The 14242-nt window shown below is 43.7% G+C and overlaps 1 protein-coding gene across 1 annotated transcript in view; it reads right to left on the bottom strand.

Moving 5' to 3' along the window:
• Srp54k (signal recognition particle 54k) overlaps nt 1-13775 on the bottom strand; it is a 34337-nt gene extending 20562 nt beyond the window's left edge. Inside the window, exons 1-4 of the mRNA XM_075699199.1 lie at nt 13581-13775; nt 12814-12905; nt 8930-9014; nt 5404-5508 (exon numbers count right to left, since the gene is read on the bottom strand). Of these exons, the coding sequence (XP_075555314.1) occupies nt 5404-5508; nt 8930-9014; nt 12814-12905; nt 13581-13658 (360 nt within the window). The 5' untranslated portion in view covers nt 13659-13775. The remainder of the gene's footprint in view (nt 1-5403; nt 5509-8929; nt 9015-12813; nt 12906-13580) is intronic.
• Between the last annotated feature and the right edge of the window lie 467 nt (nt 13776-14242).

Genomic DNA, 14242 nt, shown 5'->3' with positions numbered 1-14242 from the left:
GAAACATTTTCTGTAGAAGAGGCCCATTGTGGTCGCTGACACAGGGTAGGTTGTGTTCGATGAGGAATCCCGTAAACAGGCACTCCACACGTATGACACTATTGTTGCAGTCGTTCCGAAGAAAGTTCACTATGTTATCTTGCTGCTTAGCGGTGCGAACATAACTTTGATGCACTGCCGTGGAAACGTGCAGTTTTAAATCACATTTGCCACTGTGAGACACGCTGACGTCGCACGATGCACACGTACAAAATGCAATGTTCTTTTCTTGATATCAGGAAGCACGAAAATTCAGAAGTATAAGATCGCAAAAACTTCTGCAAATACCTTTTCTTGGGCTTTGATAGCGCCATGGCTTCAAGCACACAAGGACTAACTTTACAGGGTGCACCGCATACACAGGGCCTAGCCAACACTAATCATACACACAAGTAGCAGCAACAAGATGCACCATGAAAGAAGGCGTGCATAATATGCAGGAGCTACATTGGCTCTGGCTTTGGTTGGCTTACTAGGTACCGTAGTTGGCTGTTTAGTCAATGATACCGATGGTGCTAGTGCGGCTGTTGTTGGTGATGCTGACGATTATGATGTGGCTGTAGATTCCACAGTGCTGGTTTCGCAAAAATCATTATTGCGCGAACAGAGGCCGCTTTTTGGGAGATATAAGACAGTGATCGTACAATCGGAAAGTTCAGTAAAAAATCGGGAGTCCCCCAGGCGAATCGGGAGGGCTGGCTGGTATGAATTGGTACGGAAAGTCCAAGGCAGTGTCGCCATCTGCCTTTCATTTTTGTGTCTTTTCTAGCTCACTTGTCTACAATAAGAGTGTCTTTTTTTAGGTATTGAAGCACGGTGATTTACTAATACAGTTAGAGTCCCTTAATTAGTGTAAGGCCACAGGCAAGACTCATTGCAGACTCCCATAGCAAGTACAACGGTGATAACGTAAAGCGCTGACTACGGATGTACATTTTGCACAAATGCCTGCAGAATAATCTTCTATCAATGGATGCTTATTTGACGTTTCCCATCAGTTACCTTTTCTCACAAAAAAGATGAAGTAACGCAGAAATTATGTTTCGTTGAGTTATAATTAAGTGTTTTCTTTAGAGGGACCCTGAAATGATTTTGACGATTTTGTACGAACGTATTGAGTCATCAGAGTAGGTCCTTCTGATCATTAATTGACGCACCTAAGTGCTCCGCGTAAAGCGTGTAATTTATTATAAGGTTCTAAAAATGTATATCGTTGCGATCGCAGCACACAGCTTCGCAGAATTTTCAGCCGCCCCTACCCATATGACGTAAATCACCCTATTGATGTCAGTAGGGCGAGCTATCCGATTGGCTGCCCAGGGCGCATCATCGATAATTTTTCCAGCTTTATGGTGAACAAATGATGTTAGCAATAGTTGGAATGTCAGTTCATTTGCTTCTATAAAAAGAAAGTAACAGAAAGAGAATGCACAAGAAAAATTTTTCACTACACTTAAGCAGTTCCAGAACACAGCAAGCATCTGCTTGTGTTACAACATGCTCCATTTTGACAAGAGCTCTGCAGTCAGAGTCGGTCTCAGTCTTTTCGCGAGCACGATGATTAGACTTTGTTGCGTTGTGGACAGCAAACATAGTGACTGGCAATATGTCAAGCTGCAATATCGTGTCCCTCTGCAAGGCAGCAGACGAGCAGAGCGGCTGCAGCGCATCTGACTATCGCTACCCGAACGGTGCTATCAATATCAACACTAGAATTTGTGCGTTTGTGGCCGTCCCTTTACACCAGAGGATTACTACCACAATAGCGTTTTGCGAGTCTGGTATTCGGGTAAATGCAAGCTAGGGGACAGGGCCTGGCATGACCTTGCCGTTTCACGGTATGAGCATAAGTGCAAACGTGAATGTTCTGCATGGTGCAGCCACCTGGTGGCACAGAGCTCAACCAAACACAGTAGCAGTAACGAAGTATATTCTTCTTTGCTGCTGGTGTAAATTTTTTGCAGGAGCGTAATCGTTAACATGCTGTTTTTGTAAATGTTTAACATCTTTTACACTTGGTTATACAATGTTAGCTCTTTGTTTGGCTGGTTAAGCTCTGCACGAACAGGTGGATGGACCATGCAGACCGATTAGGCCGCTCACGTATGTCTACGCTAAAGTTGCTTCATCAGCTTGAGTTTATGCCTTCACCCATCCGTTGAAAGGCCCAGCCCACCTGCGGTTACCGGAATACCAGACACGTTCGGCGCTGTGACAGAATGCTCGCAACACACGCTGCTTCGATAACTCTCGCTTGGGGTCAACTGCCAAGCAGCTGCCAGAGAGGTTGGAGAGGCTTCGCTCGCTTGTTCCTGGAGAACCGGAAGTAGAGGACACAATGTGCTATCATGACGCAGAGCCAGTGAAGGCGGAACTTAGGCCCGATCACTTGGCGAACGAGTTGAGGACAAAATGCATGGCTATGGAGGAGGGTAACTTGTAATCGTCCGTAGCTCTCTTAATATGAGACACTTCACACAAATTGTGGTGCGAATGATTGGTTTTAGCTGTACCCTACGTGTCTGGAAAATTTGTCCGAACCGTTTCAGGGGCCCTTTAACAGTGGTCCGTACTATATGATCTACAGTTGAACCCGGCTATATCAAATTCGCAAATAAATGCCTATCAGCTCGATATAGAGCATAATTCGATATAAGCCTGCTAAATAATTGTATGTCATAACAGCACATACCATTTATAAGATCCCTTTATTGATGAAACTAGCTTGGTTTTGCATGAAATAGTCCTGCATTTTCTTCTGCTTGGGCAATTTTGCGGTATGTGACGTACGTACTTCTCCACATTGTCTAAAGAGTCAGAGCAGCTGAGGCCGCAACCTTCTGCATTCGCGCAGAAGCACCAGACTAGTGCGAGTGCACCAATCACTTCGGAGCATGTGGGCAAAGCACCGTCGTTGCTTTCCTCATTATGCCCACTTTCACTTGTGCTCGGTACGATGTCGGCAATGTAGTCTTCGTTTTCGGGCACTTCCGTGGTCACGACACCATCATCTGCACTCACAAACTCGTGTACTGTTGATTCGTCAACAGCTTCCGGAAATACAGACAGCTCGCTCCAAACTTTGGCAACACCGGCAATGGCTTTGTTGCATTCATCAGAACTTGCAGTCCTCATCAAGCATGCGGAAGCCAGCATGTCTGAAGCAATTTCGGATGAACCACTTGTACACGGCCATGCGCACGCATCGGGCGCCACGGGCACCGGGTTGCGAGTTTGGCCGCTTTAGCCCTAATTTCCCCCTTATTCTTCAAGATACTGCTGAAAATGCACCTCGGAATTTCGCATGCTGCAGGGACATCCGACTTCTCACTGCGTTCGACCCTATTTATAATTTCGAGCTTCACGACGAAAGGTGAATTCTACCGCTTCATCACGGCAACACTGCGGAAGGAGGCCCAGAAAAGCATCGAGACATCTCGCATTTTTGCCATCTTGCATAACGAGGGCACAAGAGCCTCTGATTGGGTGTCTGAGCAAGCGCTGCGGGCAGGCCAGGATCATATTTTGCAGGGGGGTTTTGACGGCTCGTCCGAGGCAGCGCTGTCACGGTAGGGAGAGCGGTTGAATGAAGCCACATCGCAGGGTTTCCCCGCCAACTTCCGGAAAGCCAACTTCTGGGGGGCACTTTTCGCCGTTGACGTTCGATATATCGGGGCTCGCTGCTATTTTTGTTCGATGTACGTGTAATTTTTGCTATACAGTCAACGACTGAATTTTCGAACATGCCTGATATTTCGGACATGCCTGATATTTCGGACGTCTTCGCGGCACCGTCACGAACCCCATAGAATCAATGTATAAGGACATCTGAAGTTTCGGACGCTCGGACCCCCCGCCGTCCAATTTTTCGGACTTTCTGATGGGATGGAAAGTCCTTTGGCTCCTCGCGCAGCGCCCTTGCGAAGGAAATCGACTTGCAGCCGAAGCATATCAGCACTTTGAACTACAACTAGCCGAATCTAGCCGTCACACACCGATTTGGTCTGGCCACGTTGGCTATGTTCATCGCCACAAATGGCCGCACTTCCGCTTCCGGCGGAGTTTCTGGAGCGGCGCTATTTCGTTTGTTTGCGCAGGCCACGTTTTGGCTAGCGTGGTGTGTGGTTGTGCTGTTGTGTCAAGTGTGCTCTGCAACACTAGCCTAGGTGCTTCGACGCTCGTCAGCGAACTCCACTGTTCGCAACTTGAAGATTTCGCTTGCCTTCGATGGCCCCCAGTCCGTCTTCGTCGTCCTCGCCGATGGCATCGAAGCGTGGAAAGCAGTACCGTACCCACGGAAATAACTTTTGAACAGTTTGTTGACGCTGACAACGAGCTCAACTTCTGCGCAGAGCTGACTAACGAGGGAATAGTCCCGTAAGGTTGTGGGGGATTCAGAAGACTGCGATGTTGAAAATGAGGAGCCAATGCCTGCGCCGCCTACAAGCGCCGAGTTGACACGAGCACTGTTGACTTTCATCGGTGTACAGTGCTGGCATGACCCTTGCTCAGATCGAGGCGAATATGATCGCGTGCAACCGGAACGCCGTCCAAACAACAATCAACAAGTTCTTCAAGCCACTGCAGCAATAACACTGGCTGCCCAACAATGCACATGTACATAATAAACCGGCAGTCGGCTGCATACAGAGTTTTTGAACGCCTCTTTTTATAGTACCTTCATTGATGCTTTGGCAGGGTTTCGGAAGATTGGTACTTCGCCCTTTACCTCTAGATCCGAGAAAAAAAGAAAAAAAGATGCGGTTTTTTGCATGCATTCATTTTTTCGGACTGCCTGAATTTTCGGACGTTTTTACATTCTCTAGAGGGTCCGAAAAATCGTTCGTTGACTGTATATGCTCACTGTAAGTATACAGTGTCCACAAATTGTTCGATATATAGAATAATTTGATGTAAATGGGTTAGATATAGTCGGGTTAGACTGTAGTGGAAGAAAGCCAGTTGCATAACAATCGGTCCGTCAGGCGAGGTATTGTTTTAATAAAGTGGACCGCACAGTGTACAGGCGTCCTTGCATACATGTAGGTCTTCCCCACAAATTGACATAATGGCTGCTAGTCGTGCTCATGTGTGTGATCTGCTGCTGTCCCATTCATAAGTGCCATTTCAGTCTTCATTCAAGAATGCAAGCCTCCAATTAGTTCTCTTCATGTGTACCGACACAGCCTCTAAGCGTTAAACAACCCCAGGTGGTCGAAATGTCTGGAGTCCTTCACTACATCATGCCTCCTAATCGGAAAGTGGTTTTGGCACGTGAAACCCCATAAAAAAAGAAAGCCTCCAAGCGAAATGAAATGTCCTACGGTGCACGCGAGTGGAATTAATGAGGAGACAAGAACAAACCTTTGTGCACGTCGTGGTCTTGCCACTGCCTTGGAGGCCGACGAACATGATGACGTTGTTTTTGCCTTTTGTCGGCTGCCATGCCTTGACGCTGGGATCCACCAACTGCCAACAAGAAATGGCCATGCTTAAACAATGCTTGTGAGAAAATGCTCACATCACACCGATAAAAATTTGGAGGACGCCTAAGCTTCGCCATTAAGAGTACAAGGCAGTAGCATTCAAATATCTCTGACTGCTTTTCACGCTTCCCGGAAACTGCAGCGTATGTAACCATAATCTTTACTGGGAAACGCTCACAGGGAACGCTATACACGAAAGTGGGCATTTGGTAGAAATGCGGCTTCTCGCGTAGGGCGCAATGCGGCGGAGGCAAGCGCCATATGGAAGTGCTTCAGCGAAATGGGTGCGCCGCTCCGTGGACTCCAAGATAATAACGCACCGGTGTACGCAAATGGCGGACGCTGTGGCCGGTTTATGGATGGTAGAAACATGGGGAAAGGGGTTTGTTTGAGTTTTCATTTAAGAGAATTATGTTTTCTCGTATATACAAATTACACTCCGATGCTATCATGTCTGTAGGTTGTGTGTAAGTCGTACTTTACGATTTTTTAACAATATTTTAGCTTGAGAAATACAATTAGTTCAGTAACTTTCTTGCGCCACATGGAGGGACTGAGTGTGGGTGGTTCGAAAATCTTTTTTGTCGAAATAACGCCCGACGCCGAATTTTCTGACACGCGGCTCTTAACGCTATCGCATTAAAAGGTGTCCCACATGCCTGTTGTTATCAAGAATGGACAGTGGAACATATTCCATTAAATCCATTTTATTTACCATTCTCTTAGTATTATTCGCCATGCTACCAGGCTGAACACTGAGATTACAAGTGGTGTGCTGGCATCTGAGCCAATGATGAAGGGCAAAATGAATTTAAAGAAATGAAATGCAGTGTTATGAAATACAACCCCTGATTATCATAGAAGTTTTCATCTGCCGACTGCAAGACAGGCTTCGTAACGTAGCGAGAAAGTTGCTCATTTTAACCTTAATGACAACTTTGCCTTATAAGAGTTCTTGGGACTATTTTAGTGACTTATGTAGTGACATAAATTGCCAGAAAATTGACCGGGTAACGTTCCTCATGAGACTTTGGCTACCCGCCATATAATAGGGGTCACATGCGTGACCCCTATTATATCCTAAAAAGTTCGCATATGCACCTATATTTTTAACTACTTCTAAAGACATACAGAAGATGTTATTAGTGAACTATTGGGCACATCGAAGCTGCTTTTCTAGGCAATGCATAATCGTGAGATATGATGCCATTTTAGAAAAGCAGGGGTTATTTTCCCTTTCTACATCTTGACCGTTGACTCACCACTGCACCACTTAGCTTAAAACTATAGTTTAACAAATAATGAGGAAGAGGCCTGGAACAACTAGAACATAGTACAAAATTTCAAACAAGTTGTCATCATCATTATAATAATAATAATAAAGCTTACTGCATCACCATACTGCATAGATTACTCTGAGGAGAAGCAGCAAAGGCTGTCACAAAGGAGCTGCTTCTCACTAAACATGGAGTGTTTTGGGCTGCGACTTAGCGACTTTGTCCGTAAAAAGTTACCAACACTGCCGCAAGAGGTCATTCAATTTGTTTCACGAGGAAATTTCACCAAGCAGCACAGCTGAAGGACTATCTCAACACCATCTGCACTTCGGTTGCAGAGAAATCAAGCGAAAAACTGACAACCTGGCTTTACTATTCAGTCAAATGTTACGAGACCGTACTGCAGCCGTTATCTTGCCCTATCTATACTATAGTAGGCAATGCTTGCACTAAATATGGCAAGATTGATTAATTCATATTTAATTAATTTCACTCATAATATTAATACATATTAATTAATAATACTTAATTTAAAGACTTAAGTAATTAACACTTTAATTCATTACTTTGAGGCAAACACACTGCGAACGCAGGATAGATGCCTATCAGTCCTTGAGGTCTTGTCCAATCAGTAAGAATGTGGAGACTAGCCTCGGTGTTAAAACAGTGGTCCCCAAAACAAATAACATATGCTGTGAAATACACAAGTGTTACATGTACCTATGTTTTAGGGATATTTAGGGAAATTTAGTCGAGTCCAAATGCATTTCTACTTTTGTAATTTTGGCATGCAAGTCTTGGAATTTATAATATATTAGCACTAACAGGCACCGGTTCTGCATTGCCGGCATGTTCCCCAAAAGTGATTATAGTATAGACAACGAGTGTAACTTTTGTTATCTATACAATGCCATTCTGTGAATATTTGCACCATGTAATGACCCCCTTGTAAAGCAATTAAGCCCCAGAGGTGGAATGGCACTATTTTCTGCAGTTTGTGCTTAAAGTGTAGAGAAAAAAAATATAACTAGTGGTAGTGTCTGCAGCTTGGCTACATAAACGTTCAGCCTTGCCCATTTTAGACACAAGAAGAGTTAAAGTTGTCAAAAGATGCCAAGAAGGTGCAAGAAGCAGGTTCAATAAAGAAGTAGTGGAACAGACATCAGCTCCAGCTTGAGAAAAATAAGAGCATCAGTTATGTCTCGAACTATGAGGTTTCACGTGCCAAAACCACGATTTGATTATGAGAATCCATTACATCTCAAGAGGAAGCTTTAGCTCAGGGCCGACTCCTATTTTCATAGTAGTACATGCAAAATGCACTCATGACACAACCTCAGGACCAATTTGAATGAAGTGTGCTGCACTTGAGCAAGAAAGTTAAACTCCATCAACTGTAGGAAGCAAAATATTGATTTAGTACTTCCCAGCTTCTTTACAAAAATTGCCTAAAATCTGCAAGTTTAAAAAACTGACCTGCATAAAGTTTACAAATCTGCACCATTGCATTTCTGCCACTGCATCTGTTAGAGCATCTAAAGCGGAAACATTTGATATATTAATTTACAGCTCCAGTGAAATTGTTACAATGTTTTCGAGGCTTTTGCAGAAGTTCCACTTACAAATTAGTGTTACGTTTTAGAGCAGTGCATAATACATCAATTTTGTCCACTTTAGATGTCTCAATTGGTGGTTTACAGAATTTCAATACTATCTTTATTGCTGAGTTACAGTTGACAACTTGGTACTAGAGGTTCTTTTTTCTTTTTCCATTTGCAATATTAAAAAAAAAATGTTTGCAAAAAAATATGGGCGATCTAAACAGAACATCTGCTTGCTGCAGTCACTAGATTCACATTCTTTTCTTTTAAACACGACAAACCTCACCAAAGTCGGTACAGCAGGTGCCAGGCAAATTATTTATCCATTCTCACATATTTGTTCCTCATAGCACAATGCAGACCCAAGCTGAGTGAAATTGGGGAAGCCATTTTTGGTGCAAATAAAACAGACACAAAGGACACAAGACCGGACACCACAGTCTTGCATCTATTTTACGTGTGCTAAAATGGCTTCCCCAAGTAGCAACCAATAAGTGCAAGAACAAATTATTTCGAGTGAACTTGCCCTGACGAGTTCCTTGAACACGGCAGACTGGATCATCCGCCGCTTGTTCAACCCGGCTGCCATCTCATCGATGTCGATGACAGATCTGCAGGAGTGTGCAAACATCTGCTGCAACTTTCTATAATTACCTGCAGACACCTTCATACCTTCAGCAAATGTCAGTGGAAGACAAAAGGCGAATAATAGGAAGTGGCTCAGAGTGGTACTAATGGATTCGAAGAGTGCGTGACACATATTTTCCCAAATTCTAGAAGAAGGTCTACCATGTGCCTCTTGCACATGATGGGATGACACTAAGCAAGTGTGAAGGTCGGGAAACACTCAGACTCGTGCAGAGCCAACATACATGTTGGAAAATATGTGAAGCGAAGCTCAAGTAAAGCGGTTAATTAAACGATTCACAGCTAACGACTGTGCATACAATTTTGTGATGACAGGTATGCGCACAACATAGTATGACATGTAGAAAGTAACATTTAGGAATTCTGTACCTCTTTTGTCACAGTGGGTCATACCCATTCCGGAGGACAGGCACTTCCCCAGTGGTACCACATACTGAATGGCTAAACCAAAGAAAGTAAAATAATTTGCTAGGGCATGTTGCCAGGCTAGTTGGTTTGGATTTGGATAGTTGAAAAGCTAGCGCTGTGTATGTGTCTTTCTTATTCTAAGTCCGTGTCATATTACACTGCTCTGCGTCTATTACGAAAGTGAAGTAAATCAAAGAATTTCTGAAATATTATTAACCACTCTATTAGAATGGCGTGCTTCAGAGGTATTTGTGAGCCAGTGTTACATCTTCGTGTTGCATGCAGGAACTGTACATAGTGGGATTCGCCCATACTGGAGGATTGGCCAAGAACCCAGTGGCAAATACTGAGTGGCTAATTCGAAGAAAAGAAGTGACTAGAGGAATCCATTAATGGGACACTAAAGGCAAATACTAAGTCGGCATGGACTGTTTAAATGCCATTCCAGAAACCTCGCAATGCTTGTTTTGTTCGAAGAGAAGACTTAGTTTCCGAGAAAACTGCATCTGAAGAGTTCGAATACCTTTTTCGAAATTCAAATCGCCCGCCATCCAAACGGGGCAGAAGCGACATTGCATACGCCATCACCACTGTTTGCTGCCGTCGGTGAGTAAAACGGCGTCCGACAGTAGGCGGTACCAAGCCAAGACTGAGTGGTAGATTTGCCGCTGCAGCTGCTTTTTGGTCAAGTGGTGTAGACCGTTCTGGCATCTCGCAACATCACACGGAAGTTGAATTCTCTGCTGCTTACAGTTTGTGCTAGTCTCGCGAGCCAGCAGAACCAGTGCAGCACTACATGACAATGAAACTATTGAAACGCGGAAAACGAAACCTTTCGACCGCCTGCGTCGTTGTGAAGGGTGCTTTCAATGAGTTCTGTTTTTTAAAAATGAAATAGAAATGGGAAAGCATTTTATTTCATCTTATAATAAAACACAAGGATGTTTTTTGCAGTGAGTGGTTGAGTACTAGTGCTAGAATTTAACTGAGGAGTGCTTTCGTCATCTGGCAAGTACTTGAATGTCCAGGGGAAGTCTCAAACCATATTTTGCACCTCAATTTCTCGATTACTAAGGCACTGTTCACGATAATATTGATGCCTTAGAGATTCTCGAGCACTAAGCTATCACTTTAGATGAACTTAATATTTGCCTTTAGTGCCCCTTTAAATATAATTCACCATTCTGTTAACAGATTAGTGTGCTTTACAGATGCTTGTGAGCTGACACTACATGCTCAGGTTTTTTGCACGAAGCTAACTTTTTTGTTACGCAGAACAGAGCTTGAAAGACGCGGTCAGAATACGAAGTTTGTGTAAGCCATTCTGTGGGTATCTTTGTACAACATTTGTACTTTCATCCAGAATATATTCAGCAAAACAGCCGTCAGGGTCAGGAAAGTTTGGGAGGGTTTGCAAACACAGCTTCGCTTTAAAACTTGCTGATTACAGGCCAGAAAAAAGACACACACACAAATAAGTGGTTATACATTCGAATTAGGTATACGCATGGCAACCTTTCTGTAATCATTGATTATTACGTCACAAGCAATAATTCGGGACCATGGCTGTTTTTTGTTAAAATTTGATACCAAGCACGCTATTGGATACCAGCCTTCACTGCTGCACGAAAATGGAACTCCCCATAACAGCTTTGCTGTAAAATTTTGCTTTGAAGAAATAAGGCTAGGTATGACACATTGCTCGTGAAAAGTAAACGAGTGCTGTATGCATTTATTCTGCCTACAGAGGCAGGTGTAAGAAATAGCAATTATGAATGGAGTCGCAATGATGTCATGATGTATCCACCTCCTAGGTAACAATACTGAAACCGGTTTGTAGAACAAGTGTTTTAGTAAAATATTTTGGGTGTTCTGAGACAGTACCAGAATTTTCTGGGGTTTACAGAGCTTATAGCTTTATTTGATGCAAAAAAAGAGAGAGAGAAGTTGTAAAACGTTATATCAGTAATTTTTTAAGGATGCAGAAATATCTGAAAATCTTCAGTACGAGTCGAACAGTTTTATTGTCTTTAAGAACCTGATCCTCAAAACTTTCGTTCAATATTCGTTTCTGGCCAAATATATAGAGGACAATTATGGCTATCAGATCATACGGAGAAAAAACAAAACAAAAAAACTCTGCCAGGCCACTTTGAGCGTTGTCAACCGAGATCAGCCGCAAATACATGTAGCTCTCGCAGTCATGAATCCAAAAGATAAGCACTGTGGGCTTTGTAGACTGAATAAAAGAAAGGAGATAGTTTCATTGTTTTTCTCCTAAAACATCTTGCAGCAATCTAATGAATGGCATTTCCTCTTCGGACAGGTTGCAGATGTGTAATTTCAATTTACAATAAATATTTCTTAAACACGGATGTCAGTCTCTTTAGAAACAAGGGAAGTAATAGTACTGAATTCAATATACAAATCCCACTTCTTCAGACGGCCCATACTCAGTTCTACTTAAAAATATTGCCACAAAAAGAAAGAAGATGCAGAATACCAGAGGTAACTACGGACAATGCAAGAAAAGTTTTGAATGCAGAACAAGAAAAATTACAATGATGGAAGAGAAAGCAAAATTAAGTACAGTCCAGTCAAATGTTAAAAGGGACACATTAATGTGCATCTTTCACACCGCTGGCAAACTAGCTGCAAGTGCCACCATAATGCATCTATCTGCTGCAAATGTTGCCAGAAATTCGTACATGCTATGCACTCATGTGTTCCCTTGAACTGAGGGTCACACGACACATTTATATTAAATAATAAGGCCTTGGGTGGCACAATTAAGCGAAGTTTTAAAGATAATAAATTCTGCACATGGAAATTTTGCAATTTATGTGGAACTGAGGGCTCAAAATGTGAGTTGTGAAACCTCTTGAAGGAAAATAGAAGAACTTTCGCAGCGACAGGTATGTCCTTATAAAGCAAACACCCAAACCAAACTCAATGAAATGCGAGAGGAAACATTTTGGTAATTGCTCTTCAGCTCTAGGCAATGTCAAATTTTGACTGGTGTGTTTTTCAAGTACGTGTTGCATGTTCACAGCATTATAGTTTACTGGCATGATGTTAAAAGTGCAAAGGACACGTTGGGAGCTACACACTGATACACTGATACTGAAACACACTGATACTTGACACATGCAACAGGTTTTGCAATAAAAGCAAAAACAATTAGGTCACCTATGAGATTGTCGAAATTATATGTCAAAAAGCACTACAACAGCCACATAATATCAACCTGAACAATACTATTAAGAGTGTCTTGGAATGGATGCAAGAAAAAGAAATAAAGAATGAAAACACGATATGGCGTGGATATGTCGAGGGCCATGTGTTTGAACTCACCTGACATTTTCCCTGAGCTGCTTAACGAGCTTGATATTGATATCAGCTTCTAGAAGCGCCGTGCATATCTCCTTTAGCATAGAATCTAGAACCTGCAAAGCGAAACCAACACATTACAACGACACCAGTTACGACGACCGTGATTGCAACGTGCAAACAACACGCGACGCGCCTATGCAAATGAGCACACTTGACCCCTTATAGCGCACGCAGGTTGAAACACGCCATTCACTTCCGCGCAAACGCGAACTGCGGTTACAGTCACATTCTAAAGCTCAGGATAACGTTCACTGACCAAGTTTCAGACTGCAGTTGTCTCCTTTATCGCGTACGATCAGCGCCGTTATTAACGTCCAAGGGCCCGGGGACAACGCTGCCCGTTTTGACTAGCGGCATTGTTTTCAAGGCAAACGTTGCAACCTGGCCCGCGCCTACGCTTTTGTATCTAACCACCGGCCGGCAGGGATTCGTTGGCTTTTTAGACCGGACCAGCTGTCATACGCACGACGCACACGCAACAGAATCAGCGGCATGTACCGGACATCAGCGGTCGCCCCCAACTTTTGATGTCCACTGCAGCTACGTAACACACACGCGCGCACACGTTCACACAGCGTTCTCTAAACGCATCCCGACGTGGGTTTACACGACACGAATCCGAGATCGACACACGAAGAACCACGTTTCTTTTTACAGGCCGGCACGACGTTGAAGTAGGCCTTGGAGCGGAGAGCCATCGTCGACGTTGGTCGGAGGAAGGCACCCACCTCTTTGTTGATGATGGTCGCATTGCTTAGGGACCGCAACGCGTTGGTGATCTTGCGGCCCAAGTCGGCTAAAACCATGGTGCCGGTGTCGAGGCCGTGTGCCCGTCTTCCGAAATAAACGCCTCACAAACCGAGTAAACAGCTGTCCACGGCATCCACCGAAATGCTGCGTGGAGTTGTCTGAAGCGAGCGTCCGCCACCCCGTGGTAGATAAGGGGCACTAACTTGTTCAAAAAACTTTTGTTATGAAAGCAACAGCTTTGCGAAAGTCATATTACAGCTCTAATGATCGTTTGTAAATGAGATAGTTAAAGTAATCTCTGTGATCATCTCTACAATTAGCCAAATACTATTTTGTTTGGTTTCGGTTTCGGAAAGCTCACACAAATTGCGCGTTCGACTTGGCGGAGCGTTCTTCAAGCGGTTTCAGGCATCTATAGTTTCAACGATTGGCCTCCATCATAATTGCAGTTGCAATCCGTGATTCAAGTTGATGTTAATGTGTGCTCAATCAACGACCCACTAATGACATTTTTGTCGAATTAGCGCTAATAAGAATCAGTGAACGAAACGAGACAGCCGAGGGACAGGGGGACGCTAATTCAAACAAACGTCAGGGAGTATCAATTAGCCCAAATCACCACCACTAAAGACCAAAGCGA

The sequence above is a fragment of the Dermacentor variabilis genome, chromosome 7 (genome assembly GCF_050947875.1).
Source record: "Dermacentor variabilis isolate Ectoservices chromosome 7, ASM5094787v1, whole genome shotgun sequence".
In the NCBI taxonomy this organism is placed as follows: Eukaryota; Metazoa; Arthropoda; class Arachnida; order Ixodida; family Ixodidae; genus Dermacentor; species Dermacentor variabilis.
Note: the sequence above shows the minus strand (reverse complement) of the source record. Positions and strands in the feature narration are given on the sequence as shown.